General features: G+C 44.7%; 1 protein-coding gene across 4 annotated transcripts in view; it reads left to right on the plus strand.

The window, feature by feature from the left end:
* Nucleotides 1-14,331, plus strand: part of tspan9a (tetraspanin 9a) — a 120,066-nt gene extending 105,735 nt beyond the window's left edge. For all 4 annotated transcript variants that reach the window (XM_048607597.1, XM_048607599.1, XM_048607596.1 and 1 more), the window contains 3 exons: nucleotides 211-342; nucleotides 447-530; nucleotides 10,281-14,331. In XM_048607597.1, the coding sequence (XP_048463554.1) occupies nucleotides 211-342; nucleotides 447-530; nucleotides 10,281-10,352 (288 nt within the window). In that variant the 3' untranslated portion in view covers nucleotides 10,353-14,331. The remainder of the gene's footprint in view (nucleotides 1-210; nucleotides 343-446; nucleotides 531-10,280) is intronic.
* The last annotated feature ends 855 nt before the right edge of the window (nucleotides 14,332-15,186 follow it).

Here is a 15,186-nt window from a genome sequence, read left to right on the forward strand (position 1 = left end):
CTCGCGCTCTCTCTCTCTCTTTGCCCACCGCTCGCGCTCTCTCTCTCCCCCCCCACTCTCTTTCTCTCTCTCTCCCTCCCCCTCCTTCCTCTCTCTTTCTCTGCCCCCGCTTTCTCTCTCTCTCTCACATAGTCCTTTTCTGCCTACCTTGTAGTTCAGTACTTTACAGTAATGTATGCATCTCTCTCTGTCTCTCTCTCTTTTTCGCAGTATGAGTGCTGTGGTGTTGACAACACGACTGATTGGGATAGCATACTGGGTGGTAACAAAGTCCCTGATTCCTGCTGTCAGGAATACAGCAAAGGGTGTGGAGAGAACAATCCCAGCAAGTGGTTTGTGCAGGTAGGTGCTTGATACTCTGGTATGCTAACATTCCCCAGTAATGGTTTGCTGATTGCTCAGTGAGTCTAAAAGCCCCTCTCTCTCTCTCACTCTCTCTGTTTTAGGGTTGCTACGATACTATTGAGTCATTGCTTGAGAAGCAAACAGCTGTGATTGGCTCGATAGTGATGTCCATTGTGGTGATTCAGGTACAGTGTTTTTCCAACGGCTATGAGCAGCTGTAAGATTTGCAATCCTCCAATCCTTTGACACAACACTCCAATTGAAGAACAATTGGAAGATTGTAACTGGAAGTTGAGCAAATTTTTACCCTTGTTTCAGTCAGTAATGAAAGACGCATTCCATTTGGTCTGGGTGAATTCTCTAACTTTGACCGTTGCCAACCTTTTAAGCATTTCTTCCTTATCTATTTTTAAGTTATCTAATATGGTAGAACACTTCTCTACTGTTCTTATGGCAATATCCTCTTCTATAATGAAGACAGATGCAAAATGTTTATTCAGCACCTCAAAAAATTCCTTTGTCTTACTTTCTTGGTTTAAAACTTGGTTCTCTACTGCATGATGAGGTTAACAGTTTTCGTAAGCTTCCATTATCTGTTGCATTTTAATTTCTACATCTTTAATAGGAACATAGGAGCAGTGGTATGGCCATTCAGCCCATTGAATCTGTTCCATCATTTGTTAAGATCATGTTTAGCCTGGTTTTAGAACATAGAACAGTACAGCACAGTACAGGCCCTTCGGCCCACGATGTTGTGCCAAACTTTTACCCTAATCCTAAGGTCTATCTAACCTCCACCCCTACCTTATATTATTATCCATGTGCCTATCTAATAGCTAGTTAAATGCCCCTAATGAGACCGACTCCACTACCCTCTCCGGCAATGCATTCCATGCCCCTACCACTCTCTGAGTAAAGAACCTACCTCTGACATCTCCCCTGTATCTACCTCCACTCACTTTAAAACTATGTCCCCTCGTAATAGCTACCTCCACCCTAGGAAAAAGTCTCTGGCTGTCCACTCTATCTATACCTCTGATCATTTTGTACACCAATATCAAGTCACCTCTCATCCTTCGTCGTTCTAAAGAGAAAAGCCCTAGCTCTCTCAACCTTTCCTCGTAAGACCTTCCCTCCATTCCAGGCAACATCCTGGTAAATCTCCTCTGTACCTTTTCCAATGCTTCTGCATCTTTCCTGTAATGAGGCAACCAGAACTGGACACAATACTCCAGATGTGGCCGAACCAGGCTTTTGTATAGCTGGAGCATAACTTCATGGCTCTTGAACTCGATCCCTCTATTAAGGAAAGCTAACACACCATATACCTTCTTAACAACTCTCTCCACCTGGGTGGCAGCTTTCAGGGAACTGTGAACATGAACCCCAAGATCCCTCTGCTCCTCCACACTGCCAAGAATCTTTCCATTAACCCTGTACTCTGCTTTCAAGTTTGTCCTTCCAAAATGAATCACCTCATTTTTCAGGGTTAAACTCTATCTGCCACTTCTCAGCCCAGCTCTGCATTCTATCAATGTCCCTTTGTAACCTCCGCACTGTCCACAACGCGACCCACCTTTGTATCGTCCGCGAACTTGCTAATCCACCCTTCCATTCCTTCATCCAAATCATTACAAAAATCACAAATAGAAGAGGACCCAGAACAGATTCTTGTGGTACGCCACTCGTAAGTGAAAACCATGATGAATATTTTCCATCCACTACCACCCTTTGTCTTCTAAGGGTCAGCCAATTCTGAATCCAATCTGCCACATTTCCCCCTATCCCATGCCTCCTTACCTTCTGCATGAGCCTACCATGGGGATCCTTATCAAACGCCTTCCTTAAATCCATGTATACCACATCCACTGCTTTATCTTCATCCACGTGTTTGGTCACCTCTTCAAAGAACTCAGTAAGGTTTGTGAGGCATGATCTACCCCTCACAAATCCATGCTGACTATCACGAATCAAACTGTGCCTTTCCAAGTGATCATAAATCCTGACTCTTAGAGCCCTTTCCAATAATTTCCCCACCACTGATGTAAGACTGACTGGCCTGTAATTTCCGGGGTTATCCCTGTTCCCTTTTTTGAACAAGGGAATGACGTTTGCCTCTTTCCAATCTTCCGGCACTATACCCGTGGACAGTGAGGACAAAAAGATCATCGCCAAAGGCCCTGCGATCTCTTCCCTTGCTTCCCATAGAATCCTTGGATAAATCCCATCAGGCCCAGGGGACTTATCTATCTTCAACTTCCTCAAAATTCCTAGCACATCCTCCTTACTAATGTCGACCTCCTCTAGCCTACCAGCCTGTTTCACACTCTCCTCCTCTACAACTACGTCCCTCTCAGTTGTGAATACCGACGAAAAGTATTCATTAAGGACCTCTCCTATCTGTTTAGGCTCCGTGCACAAATTCCCTTTACAATCCTTGATCGGCCCTACCCTTTCTCTGGTCATTCTCTTATTCCTCACGTATGTGTAAAAAGCCTTGGAGTTTTCCTTGATCCTATCTATCAAGGTTTTCTCATGCCCCCTTATAGCTGTTCTAAGCTTTTTCTTCAGCTCCTTCCTGGATAACTTGTATTCCTCTAGAGCCTTTTCCGATCCTGGTTTCCTAAACCTTACATAAGCATCCTTCTTCCTCTTAACCAGTCGTTCGACCTCTCTCGAGAACCAAGGCTCCCTCGCTCGACTGCATCTTCCATGCCAACTAGGGACAAACATATTGAGCACACGCAGTATGCATTCCTTAAACAATCTCCACGTTTCAATAGTGCTCTTCCCTGACAGCATCTGTTCCCAATTTATGTTACCCAGTTCTTGCCTAACAGAATTGTAATTACCCTTCTGCCAATTATAAACTTTACCCTGCTGTATGTACCTATCCTTTTCCATGACTATTGTAAAAGTAACAGAGTTATGATCGCTACCGCCAAAATGCTCTCCTACCAACAGGTCTAACACTTGGCCCGGTTCATTGCCAAGCACCAAATCCAAAGTGGCCTCTCCTGGGTTGGTCTATCTACATACTGTGTCAGGAATCCTTCCTGAACACAGTGGACAAAATCTGCTCTATCTAAACTATTACAACTAAAATGTTTCCAATCAATATTTGGAAAGTTGAAGTCACCCATGACTACAACCCTGTGACTTCTGCACCTTTCCAGTATCTGCCTCCCAATCCGCTCCTCTACTTCTCTGCCACTATTAGGGGGTCTGTAAAAAGCCCCCAACAAAGTGACTGCTCCTTTCTTGTTCTGGACCTCCACCCAAACTGACTCTGTAGACATATCATTCTCGAACTGCCTTTCAGTAGCTGCTATACTAGCCCTGACTAGCAATGCCACTCCCCTGCCTCTTTTTCCACCCTCCCTATTTCTTTTAAAGCATCTAAATCCCAGAACTTCCAACAACCATTCTTCTCCCTGAGTTACCCAAGTTTCTGTCGTGGCCACAACGTCGTAATTCCAAGTACCCATCCATGCTCTAAGTTTCTGCCTTATTTCTGATACTTCTAGCATTGAAGTATACACACCTCAAACCATCTCGGTGTCCGCAATTACGCTCCATCGACCGCATTTCTTTATTAACAACCTCACTCCCTGTTGTGTCTGTTGGAAGGCTGAATACCTCATCCTCTGAATTATAAATCCGGTTCCCCACCCCCTGCCAAACTAGTTTAAATCATCCCGTACAGCTCGAGCAAACCTCCCTCCCAGGATATTTGTGCCCTTCCGGTTCTGGTGCAACCCGTCCTTACTGTACAGGTCCCACCTTCCCCAGAATGTGCTCCAATTACCCACATAATGGAAGCCCTCCCTCCTACACCAGCCCTGTAGCCACGTGTTTAGCTGCACTCTTTTCCTATTTCTTACCTCGTTATCACGTGGCACTGGTAGTAATCCAGAGATAACTACCCTGTTTGTCCTGGACTTCAGCGTCCAACCTAACTCCCTGTACTCGTTTTTCGCATTCTCAGTCCTTTTTCTACCTATGTCATTGGTACTGATGTGTACCATAACTGCTGGTTGCTCACCCTCCCCCTTAAGTATCTTGAAGACATGATCCGCGACATCATGGACCCTGGCACCCGGGAGGCAACATACCATCTTTTCAGAGATGGTAGGAACTGCAGATGCTGGAGAATCCGAGACAACAAGGTGCAGGGCTGGATGAACACAGCAGGCCAAGCAGCATCATAGGAGCAGAGAGGCTGATGTTTCGGGCCTAGACCCTTCATCAGAAAAGGGGGAGGGGAAGGGGGTTTTGGAATAAATAGGGAGAGGGTGGGAGGCGGATAGAAGAGGGATAGAGGAGAGGATAGGTGGAGAGGAAACAAACAGGTCGAAGAGGCGGGGATGGAGCCAGTAAAGGTGAGTGTAGGTAGGGAGTTAGGAAGGGGATAGGTCAGTCCAGGGAGGATGGACAGGTCAAGGGGGCGGGATGAGGTTGGTCGGTAGGAGATGGAGGGGATGGGTGGGAGGAAGAACGGGTTAGGGAGGCAGGGACGAGCTGGACTGGTTTTGGGATGCGGTAGGGGGAGGGGAGATTTTGAAACTTGTGAAATCCACATTGATACCATTGGGCTGCAGGGTTCCCAAGCGGAATATGAGTTGCTGTTCCTGCAACCTTCGGGTGGCATCGTTGTGGCACTGCAGGAGGCCCAGGATGGACATGTCGTCTGAGGAATGGGAGGGGGAGTTGAAATGGTTCGCGACTGGGAGGTGCAGCTGTTTGTTGCGAACCGAGCGTAGGTGTTCTGCAAAGCGGTCCCCGAGTCTCCGCTTGGTTTCCCCGATGTAGAGGAAGCCACACCGGGTACAGCGGATGCAGTATACCACATTGGCAGATGTGCAGGTGAACATCTGCTTGATGTGGAAAGTCTTCTTGGGGCCTGGGATGGGGGTGAGGGAGGAGGTATGGGGGCAGGTGTAGCACTTCCTGCGGTTGCAGGGAAAAGTGCCGGGTGTGGTGGAGCTGGAGGGGAGTGTGGAGCGGACAAGGGAGTCACGGAGAGAGTTGTCCCTCCGGAAAGCAGATAAGGGTGGGGAGGGAAAGATGTCTTTGGTGGTGGGGTCGGATTGCAGATGACGGAAGTGTCGGAGGATGATGCGTTGGATCCGGAGGTTGGTGGGGTGGTACAAGTTTCAAAATCTCCCCTCCCCCTACTGCATCCCAAAACCAGTCCAGCTCGTCCCTGCCTCCCTAACCTGTTCTTCCTCCCACCTATCCCCTCCTCCCACCTCAAGCCGCACCTCCATCTCCTACCGACCAACCTCATCCCGCCCCCTTGACCTGTCCGTCCTCCCTGGACTGACCTATCCCCTTCCTAACTCCCTACCTACACTCACCATATACCATCTTTTCATCTCGTTTGCGTCCACAGAACCGCCTGTCTGTGCCTCTTACTATTGAATCCCCCACTACAATTGCTCTCCTATTCTCCCCCCTTCCTTTCTGTGCCACAGGGTCAGGCTCAGTGCCAGAGACCTGTCCGCTATGGCCTTCCCCTGGTAGGTCATTCCCCCCCACAACAGTATCCAAAACAGTATACTTATTATTGAGGGGAACGGCCACAGGGGATCCCTGCACTGTCTGCCTGTTCCCTTTCCCCCTCCTGACAGTCACCCAGCTACCTTTTTCCTGTACCTTGGGTGTGACCACCTCCTTATAACTTGTCTGTAAAAGATCTACTTAACGCAGCCTTGAATAGATGTAATGAGCCAGCCTCCAACTACCTTCTGGGGAAGAAAATTCCACACTTGGACAACCTTCTGAGACAAACATATTATCTCCATTTCTGCCTTAAAAAATAGCTCATTCTTAAACAAATTCGCTTGTTCTTGTCTCACCAGAAGAGGAAACAGCATCCACCCTATTCCTGTACCCTCAAGATCTTATACATGTTTCAGTAAGATGATTAGATTGATCATCTTCAATAAGAGACATTGATAAAGATTTTAAGTAGTTCGAGACCCAGAAACTGAACTCTGTGGTGCTCCACTAGTTACAGTTTACCAACCAAAAAATCACCAATCTATCCCTAATCTTTGCTTCATGTTTGCTAATTATTGCTTTATCCATTCTAATTTGTGACTCCTACACCATGACTTTGCTTGTACAGCCATCTTTAATGGCAGTACCTTATCAAATACCTTCTGGAGATCCAGGTACAAATCATTTATCCATTCCCTTCAGTCCACCAGAAATGTTATTTCATCCAAAAAAAAATTCCAACAAATTTGTTAGACACAATTTCCCTTCCACAAAGCCATGTTGATTCTACCTGAGATTTTTAAGCATCTTGTTATATAACTGTGTTAATACTGGATTCTAGAACCTTCCCCATGATCGATGTTAGGTTAAGTGGGCCGCAGTTTCCTCCTGGGTTACTCCCAAGTTATAACTAGTGGAGTGTGACAGGGATCAGTGCTAAGTCCTCAATTATAAATGCAGCTAATAAGTCTCGATTGAGCTAATTGAAAGTTCAATTGATCCCCTTACCTGGCTGCAGTAAGCCTGAAGCTGGGCTTATTGTGCTGTACCCTGAGCAGGTCTGGGGTCTGGGACACCTTGCAGAAGCCGTGTTTGAAGACCCCTTATACAGAGGATGAAATCTGTTTAAGTAATTTCTTTTTATTCTTTTTGTAACTCAAAATGGTGCTGGATTGTGGTGACAAAGCACTTTTCACTGTATGTTTCTAGATACGTGACAATAAATAACTCATAAATGCGGTCCCCTTTAAACACTCGTGCGCACAAAGTTGGGAAGCAAGGGGACAGCTCACATTCAGGGGATACCTGACGGAGTCCAATCACTCCCACCTTCACCACCCCCCCACCCCACCCCCAACTCTACAATTCCTCCTCAAACATGGAACCCCAGGGTTTTACCTTCTTTTGGGGCAGCCATGATTCTCCTTGGACTTTTTCCCGCACTACCAGTAGTACCCACTGCTGAGCTCTGGTGCTGTTGGGCATGATGGAGCTGCTGGCCAATCAGGTTGGCCAGCAGCATCTGAGGGTGCGACTTCCTCTCCCGTGAAGGCTGGACATCCTGTAGTGACCTATTTTGACCAGAATGACTGCAGGCCAGGCCTCGAGCAACGCCTGACTCTCCATCCATGGGACTAAGCCGTCAACTCCCCTGTAACGATCTGCCTGCCTTGTGCCCTTTCTCTCATCCTCAGGGGTTGGGCCATGGGTGTCGTTTGGTCTGGTCCACGCTAATGGGCAAAGTAGTGCAGTGGTTTGGTATTTCCTTCGGCAGGAGGGCTGACCAGGAGATTCTCCTTCTTTTACCCAACAAAGGGAAGGGTCACTCAACCCGAAACATTAACTCTGATTTCTCTCCAGGTACTGCCAGACCTGCTGAGCTAATCTAGCAATTTCTGTTTTTGTTTTTGATTTATAGCATCCGCAGTTTCTTTGGTTCTGTTTTTCCTACCACCTGATGGTTTGGGAGGATGTGCAGACCGACAATCGCAACCTGTTTAGCTGTTTTATAACCTCCCATGGTCAGTAAGCCAACGAGCCTATCGTTTCTATCCCACTACACCACAGGACATCCTGAGAAATAGGCCGACCAAATTTTCTTGTATACGTTTCAGGGGTTCCTGCTTCTCTTTTACTCTTTCAACTGTGACTATCCTGGTTTTATCTGGGCAGTTCAGGTCCCCTATTATCAGTTTGATTTAATTCCTACATCTGTCTGCAATTTCTGTATCTCTTTTCCGCTATTTGGTGATCTGTAGTATAACACGTACTTGGGATGTAACAGCATTCTTTAATCGTAACCAGACAGAGGAGCCTCTCGCTCATATATCATCTTGTTAAATCTTCGAACCAGTTTCTTTGATCAATCCTGACACCTTCCCCTTTTATTCTTCGTGAAATATCTTTTGTTGGCTTGATTCAATCAGCAACGTGGCAGCTTTCCTGCATCCTTTAAATTGATTCAAGCAAAGTGAGCTTAGCAAGACCGGTTTCCGAATTTCAAAGCACCATCAGGAGGATGGATTCACACTTTTATAACAATCGACTGCTGTCCTGTTGGAGAGGGCAGAATGACCTTCCCTGTTTGACTCATTGCCCATGCGTTAGATGGCAGCAGTGCCCACCCTGCTCCTCTGAGTCCACTTCCGGGAAAGTATCTGTAAATCTTCACTTCACTTAGAATTTCCAACATTTGGACACCGATACGTCCATGGGGGAGTTATACCTGAAAGTGGCTTGTGGGGTCTTTGCTATAAAGGGATAGCTCCAGTGTGAGGGACGATGAGGTTGGGAGCTAGTCTGTACGGTTGGTCAACACCATTGAAGGGCCTCCGACGTCCGACTGGAGCGACAGAAAATTAAATTCAAACGTGCACAAATACTCCATTGTGGCAGGCTGTTTCAGTGCAGTGACAGGGCTGGAAACTCAATCAAGGGATTTTCAACCTTTGGAAAGATTGTGCTTTATTTGGGAAGTGGCAGCAGGAAAGTTGGGGGGATTGGAATTTAGATGGGCGTTCTTAAGGATGGAGCGGTCAAGGGCCTGATTTAAGAGGAAAAAGGTGATGGTGGCAGTTTTCAAAGGGGAGGGCATGAGGATGGAGGATCATTAACTATCATAGTTCACCTGAGAGATAGGAGGGAGAGTTGGCTGGTCATCGGCTTTGATGAAGATTGGTCGAGGAAGCAGAGCGTGCATCTTGTTGGAAAGATGATCTCTTCGGTGTGGTAAGGAAAAGAGAGAAAAGGGATGAGAAATGTTCACGACACAAAGACTGGTGAAGTTCACCTTGGAGCGGAGAATTCCAACCAGGAGAATTGGTCAGGCTGTTGAAAAAGGTGAAGTATTTTGATGGAGAAAGTTGGTCTGGGTGGCAGGAGGAATGGTAACTGGAGGACGTGGGTTAATGATAATCAGCAAGAGAACTGGAGCGAAGCTGAAAATTTCATTAAGCATCAGATTCAATGGTGACTTTCAAGAGGGAATTGGATGTGTATCAAGAAAGCAAAGGTTTGGAGGACAGTGGGCCCTGAGCAAAGGAATGGGGTAGCCATCTCAAAATGGGCCGAATGGTCACTTCCTGTGCTGCATCCTTCTGGTTCCAAGAGTTGACAGCTGTTTGCATTAGAACAGGAATCTCCTGACGTCAAACCTAGCTTCCACTTGTACAAATGTTCCTGACCCTTTACTCTCAACTGACCTGTGTGAACAGCCAAATGGACGATGATGCTGTGGCAGCAAATCCACTCAACCTGTAACCCAGAGGCCCAAGCTGGTCACCTCAGGACATTGTTCAAATCCTATCATGGCAGTGATGCCATTTAAATGCAGTTAATAAAACTCTGAATTTGAAAGCTATGCTCCATGATGGCGATGATGGAAAACGCAGTGCCCTTTAGGGAGGGAGATCTGCCGTCCTTACTTGCTCTGCTATACATGTGAGCCTAAACCCCAGCAACACAGTTGGCTTTTAACTGCCCTCTGAAATGGGCTAAGCATGACACTCTTCCCATTAGGGACGGGCAGTACATGCTGGCCTTAGCAACGCCTACATCCCACAAAAGAATAAAGAAAAAGTCAATGGTGAATTCACTTGGTCTTTTTTAAAACACTTCTATTAAGCTTTTGCCATTCTAGATAACTTTCAATTTCAGATGTTCCGGATAATTTGCTGACCACAGACTCTGAGTGACCCTGATCATTACATGTAAATGTTTTTGTTTTGTTCCCAGCCCTTCTGATGTGTCTTCCAACTCTTGACAAGTATTTATACTCTTAGTGATTTGTTTTCTCACTGCACACTATTCCCATTGGCGCTGGAGGGCTTGTACTGGGGAAGACAGAATTTTGATAACAGAAATGGGAATTCCAGTGTAAACTCTTGTGTGGCTTCTCTCAACTTACTTAGTTCTGTTCCATTCTCTTTCAGATCCTTGGAATGGCTTTCTCAATGACTTTGTTCCATCAGATCTCCAGAACTGGTAAAAAATACAAAGCCTAATCTTGGTTGGACGACAGTTCGATGCCCTCACAAAATCACGAAGCATTCTTCAGAAGCTCGGAGTTTTGTCTGCCAGGCACGGTTCTAGTCATCCCCTGCACTGGGAAACCTGCTCCAATGGCTCCTTAATCTTTTGCCAAAGAATTACAAAGCGCTAAACACCGTCAGCTTCTCTCTGGCAACTTCTGTTCACCCTTCTCCCCACTTCGCCCCCTCACTATCCTTCTCCAAAAGATGTAGTGCTGATTCAGAACCTCCACTCTTCATCAAAAAAGACCCTAACAGCCGCATACAAAAACTCCACGTTCAACAGGCCACAGCCTTGTTGGTACAGGAATCTCACTTTGAGATGGATTCCAAAGTTATTTCCATGTGTCGGAGCTCGGACAGCTGTTTTTGTTGCCCCGATCTCTGGCTTGATACCAGGAAAGTAGATTTTTAACCGTTTTATTCTTTGCGTGAGAAGGTGTTACTGATGTCTGTCTTGAGTTGCATTAAGAGGTCATTTGCCTAAACCGGTCTGCGAGGGAGGGGGAAGTTTCTCAGGACTTTGCCTGTCTGTCTGAACTGTATGCTCAGCAAACCGTGTTCCCCAGTAAGAGCAGCAGTCGGAGAGAAACATCACATTTCAATCCTTCATGCAGGTACTTTTTTTTTAAAAACGGGAGTTCTGTCAAGTTAGGGTTAACTGTCTGTTCTTGTCAGGTGCTGCTACCATCTGAGGGACTAACTTTTCTCAGCAGCCTCTCCGAGGTATAACAGAAAACAATTACCTCGACCCTGTGTTGCTGCAACTCACTCTGAACTGCTCAACACAAGCTTTAGTGAGGAAGCTGCTGTGAGGGCATTGCTGCTTCATTTGAAGAGCCAGAGTTGAGGTCTGACCATCAGCATGTATTCACTTACTCTTTGCAAATACAAATGGAACTTTTTTTTTAATGTAGTTTAGGAATTGTATCTTTTAAGTAAATAATGGAGCATTTTTTGTACTGTTTGTACTGTTTTATATGGGCTCTTTCTGCTTTAACGTCACTGCACAAACCTTGTGTGATCTTTAAAAGCCAAAAACGCTCAGTGATGATATCTCATTTGTTGTGAGGACATTTGAATAGGGTGAAAGATCGAGATCTGAGTCAGAAGAAGGGCAGAAATTCAGCAGATGCTGGGGATAGCCAAGCCTGCCCAGCAACAGGAAACAGAGTTAACGTTTTTGAGTCGGTGACCTTTCATTAGAACAGGGAAAAGTTTGGAAAGAAACAGGTTTTAGCTGGGCAGCACGGTGGCTCAGTGGTTAGCACTGCAGCCTCACAGCACCAGGGACCGGGGTTCAATTCCACCCTCGGGTGACTGTCTGTGTGGAGTTTGCACATTCTTCCTGTGTCTGCGTGGGTTTTCTCCAGGTGCTCCGATTGCCCCCACAGTCCAAAGATGTGTAGGTTAGGTGAATTGGCCATGCTAAATTACCCATAGTGTCCAAGGGATGCCTAGATTAGGGGGATTAAAGGGGGATGGGTCTGGGTGGGATGCTCTGAGGGTTGGTGTGGACTTGTTGGGCTGAAGGGCCTGTTTCCACACTGTAGGGATTCTATGATTTCTATGAAAAAAAAAGGATAGATTTGGGATGGGCTGGAAGACGGCAGCAATTAAATGACAAGAGGTTTCCAAGCCAGAAGGAATGGTGATGTGGAAAGTAATGGAGTAGTTCTGTTTCTTGTCACATTACGATTCCCTTTGGAATCCCACCCCCTTTATCATTCAGTGTCTTCAGTCTTGTACCCGTATCAAACCTCCCCTTCTGTTTATTTTCCGCTCCCATTCCCCTAAATTCACACCAACCTTTTCACTTGAAAACTATTGCTTGAAGTCTATTATTTATAACTTTTCCCTGTTTTGATGAAAGATCAGCTTGTTTATTGGTCTTGTTTGGAAAGTTGAAGAAGATTGAGAGTAAAGAGAATGGCTGGATTTCTATGGAGCTACCATATTGTAAGCAACCTGTCAGTGGTTTAGCTCTCGCTTGTCTAACTATAGGGTGACTGTAGAAGAATAATACAGACCCAGTCCAACAGCTAGTCAGTCAGCTTGTAACTCTTCACAATGGCAGCAGTTTTAATGTCCATCTGTAGTTTCCAAGTTGTGAATGATGGCGACATTGCATGACATTGCCTTGCATGTAGTTCCAGTGTTACTAAGCTCTTGCCTTGTGGGACTGTGCTGGTACTGTTGTGGAAATGCACAGTGAGAAATTGAGTTGCTGTTGATTGCATGTGTGTGTGTGTGGGGATCCCAAATTATTGGTGGATCTTTGTGGAGCTTGAGGGCTGAAAAGCATTTTCCAGAACGCAGTAAGACAGGTGTGTTCTTACTAAAACTTTGAATTTGGCTGGGGAACAATAACCTCAGGAGATAAAGGATTTATGTTTGGATTTTGAAGTTGTGATTGATAAAGCGACGCACTGCCATCCATCTCGCTGGAGCTTATGGTTGCAGTCAGGGCTGGAGTTGTTGTCACCACACGGGAAATCCCTAAGGACGTAGCTCAGTACATTTCAGACTTCAACTCTATCTGTCTTTATTAAATAGAAGCACAGGCCCAGAGTGGAACGCAAGTGGCAAGGTCTTTCCCTCAGAAAGTATTTAATCAGAAGCGAATGAAAACCAACCATCCGTTAGCGAAATGTAGAGATTGCAGGTTTGAAGTGGCAGTAGTGTTTTTGCCATACACATGCCAGAACCAGAACAGTTCCTGTTAAAAGAGATTCTTCAAAGGAAAGAGCATGTGGGAATTTTAATTAAAATGTTTGTTTATGGATATTTTATACAGTGGGTTATTTATTTCTCTGTCATCCTCTCCTCTCTTACTCCCTCCCTCAACTCCCACGTTTCCTTTACCATTTCTGTCCTGAATTCTTTAGCATGTTCAGTTACAGGTCAGCAGGAGTTAGTGTAACACTGCGTTAATTACAGGTCAGTAAAAATGCTACACTGTGTCAGTTGCAGGTCAGTAAAAGTGTTTCACTACATTAGTTTTACAGGTCAGTGACAGTGCTACACTGTTAATTACAGGTCAGAAACAGTTAGAGTTTCACTACATTAGTTATAGGTCAGTAGCAGTTAATGTTACACAGTGTTAGTTACAAGTTAGTATGAGTTAGTGTTACACTGTCTGTAGCAGTCAGTAGTGTTTTACTGCATTTGTCACACGTAAGAAGCAGTCGGGAATACTTTTTACATGTTGCTTCTATCACCTTTAGCTTCTGAGTCAGATCTTTGCTTTCACATCTTCAATGTGAAATGTAGAAAGAGTGCAGAAGTGTTTAATTGTATGAGGTCACCTGATTGTCTTTGGGCTCATATATAATACTTCCTTGAAGTAGAAAGGGAGGGATGGAGGTCGGTGTTTGCTGGTAAAAGGGACCATAAATTTTCTCAGTGACTTGAGTTCAAAATAATGCAGAGGTTAAGGGATGTTGATCAGGGTAGGGGAATGGACTCTAACACTGACCCTGTTTGCTGCTACATGTGTTAAGTCAAAATGTTTTAACACGTAGAGGATAGTGAGGGTGTAAAAATATGATCACAGACACTGAACCTAATAAACTGCCTATTCTTCTCCCCTGTGATAATTTTAGCAGACTCGGTAAGACAGAGCTTAATGTACTGGAGACATCACTGGTCAGTTCATGAGCTTTAAAGATCACACTTTTTTTTTCCTGCTTTCTTTTCCTTTATAAAATTATCTGATTTTTAATCAGTTTTCACCTTGTGCTTTGCAACGGTTTCTTTCCCCTTTCTGAACATGACGTGGCTTTTGACATCGTTTGAATTTATTTACAGCATGCTTTGAATCCATTCATAATCTAGAAATGTTAATGAGCATTGTAAGAAAATATGAAAATGCTAAGTTTATTTATGTATAGCATTTAGATACAGATTAACAATCTTTTCAGTTGTATTAAAATACAAGGTGATGAAGCCATTTCATGCAGTTTACAGTTTCTGCTTTATATCTGAAACTTAGGGGGAAAATGTTTTCATTCAATATTTGCAAATCTATTACTCCAAAGGGCTGGGAGCTTTCAACTCACTGATAGTTTTAAAACAAAACTCCAAACCACCCACACTCTGACTAAAAGGACATGAATAAAGGAACTCAGTGACTGTTAACAAAAAGAACAAAGGTTTATTGCCATACTGAAAGTGAATTAAAGCATTTGGATGGTGGATGTTTCAGATAATCTGTAAAATATTACCTTAAAACAAATTTTGCTTTTAATCTTAGTCATATGTTAATAATTCTATTGATGTTTAGATTCCTGTGGCCAGTTTCATGAACGAACAGTTGATTATGAGAACTCAACACATCAAAACCCTTTGATTGTAACTGCAGACAGCTTTCCACCAACAGTTCTGAAATTAGAAACCTCTGAAACTTCACATATTCCCAAGATTTATTTCCCTGTTTAACCTCTCTGTTTAAAACGAATATACTGTCTGATGCAGAAAATATTTGACAGATTCCTATAAGGTTCTCTCCTACAGTATAAACCTGACAGTGCAGCACTCCCTCTGTACTGACACTCTAGTACAATGCTCCCTCAGCGCTGACCCTCTGACAGTACAGCCTTGATCTGTCCAAGCAACTTTGAGATGCTGAACAGCCAAATTCCTGCTCCTATTTGTTGCAGTCTGGTTGTTATTTTTGAATAAAATGTCACATGCATTGTGCCAGATTTCAAGTCATTAGTGAATTGAAAGATTCTGATTAATGGATATCCTCGGCATGCTGGTAGATCAGAATGTCTGCTAAAAAAATTTTTTTCTGCCCTCCCCC

This window comes from Rhincodon typus, chromosome 18 (genome assembly GCF_021869965.1).
Source record: "Rhincodon typus isolate 14 chromosome 18, sRhiTyp1.1, whole genome shotgun sequence".
Taxonomy (NCBI): domain Eukaryota; kingdom Metazoa; phylum Chordata; class Chondrichthyes; order Orectolobiformes; family Rhincodontidae; genus Rhincodon; species Rhincodon typus.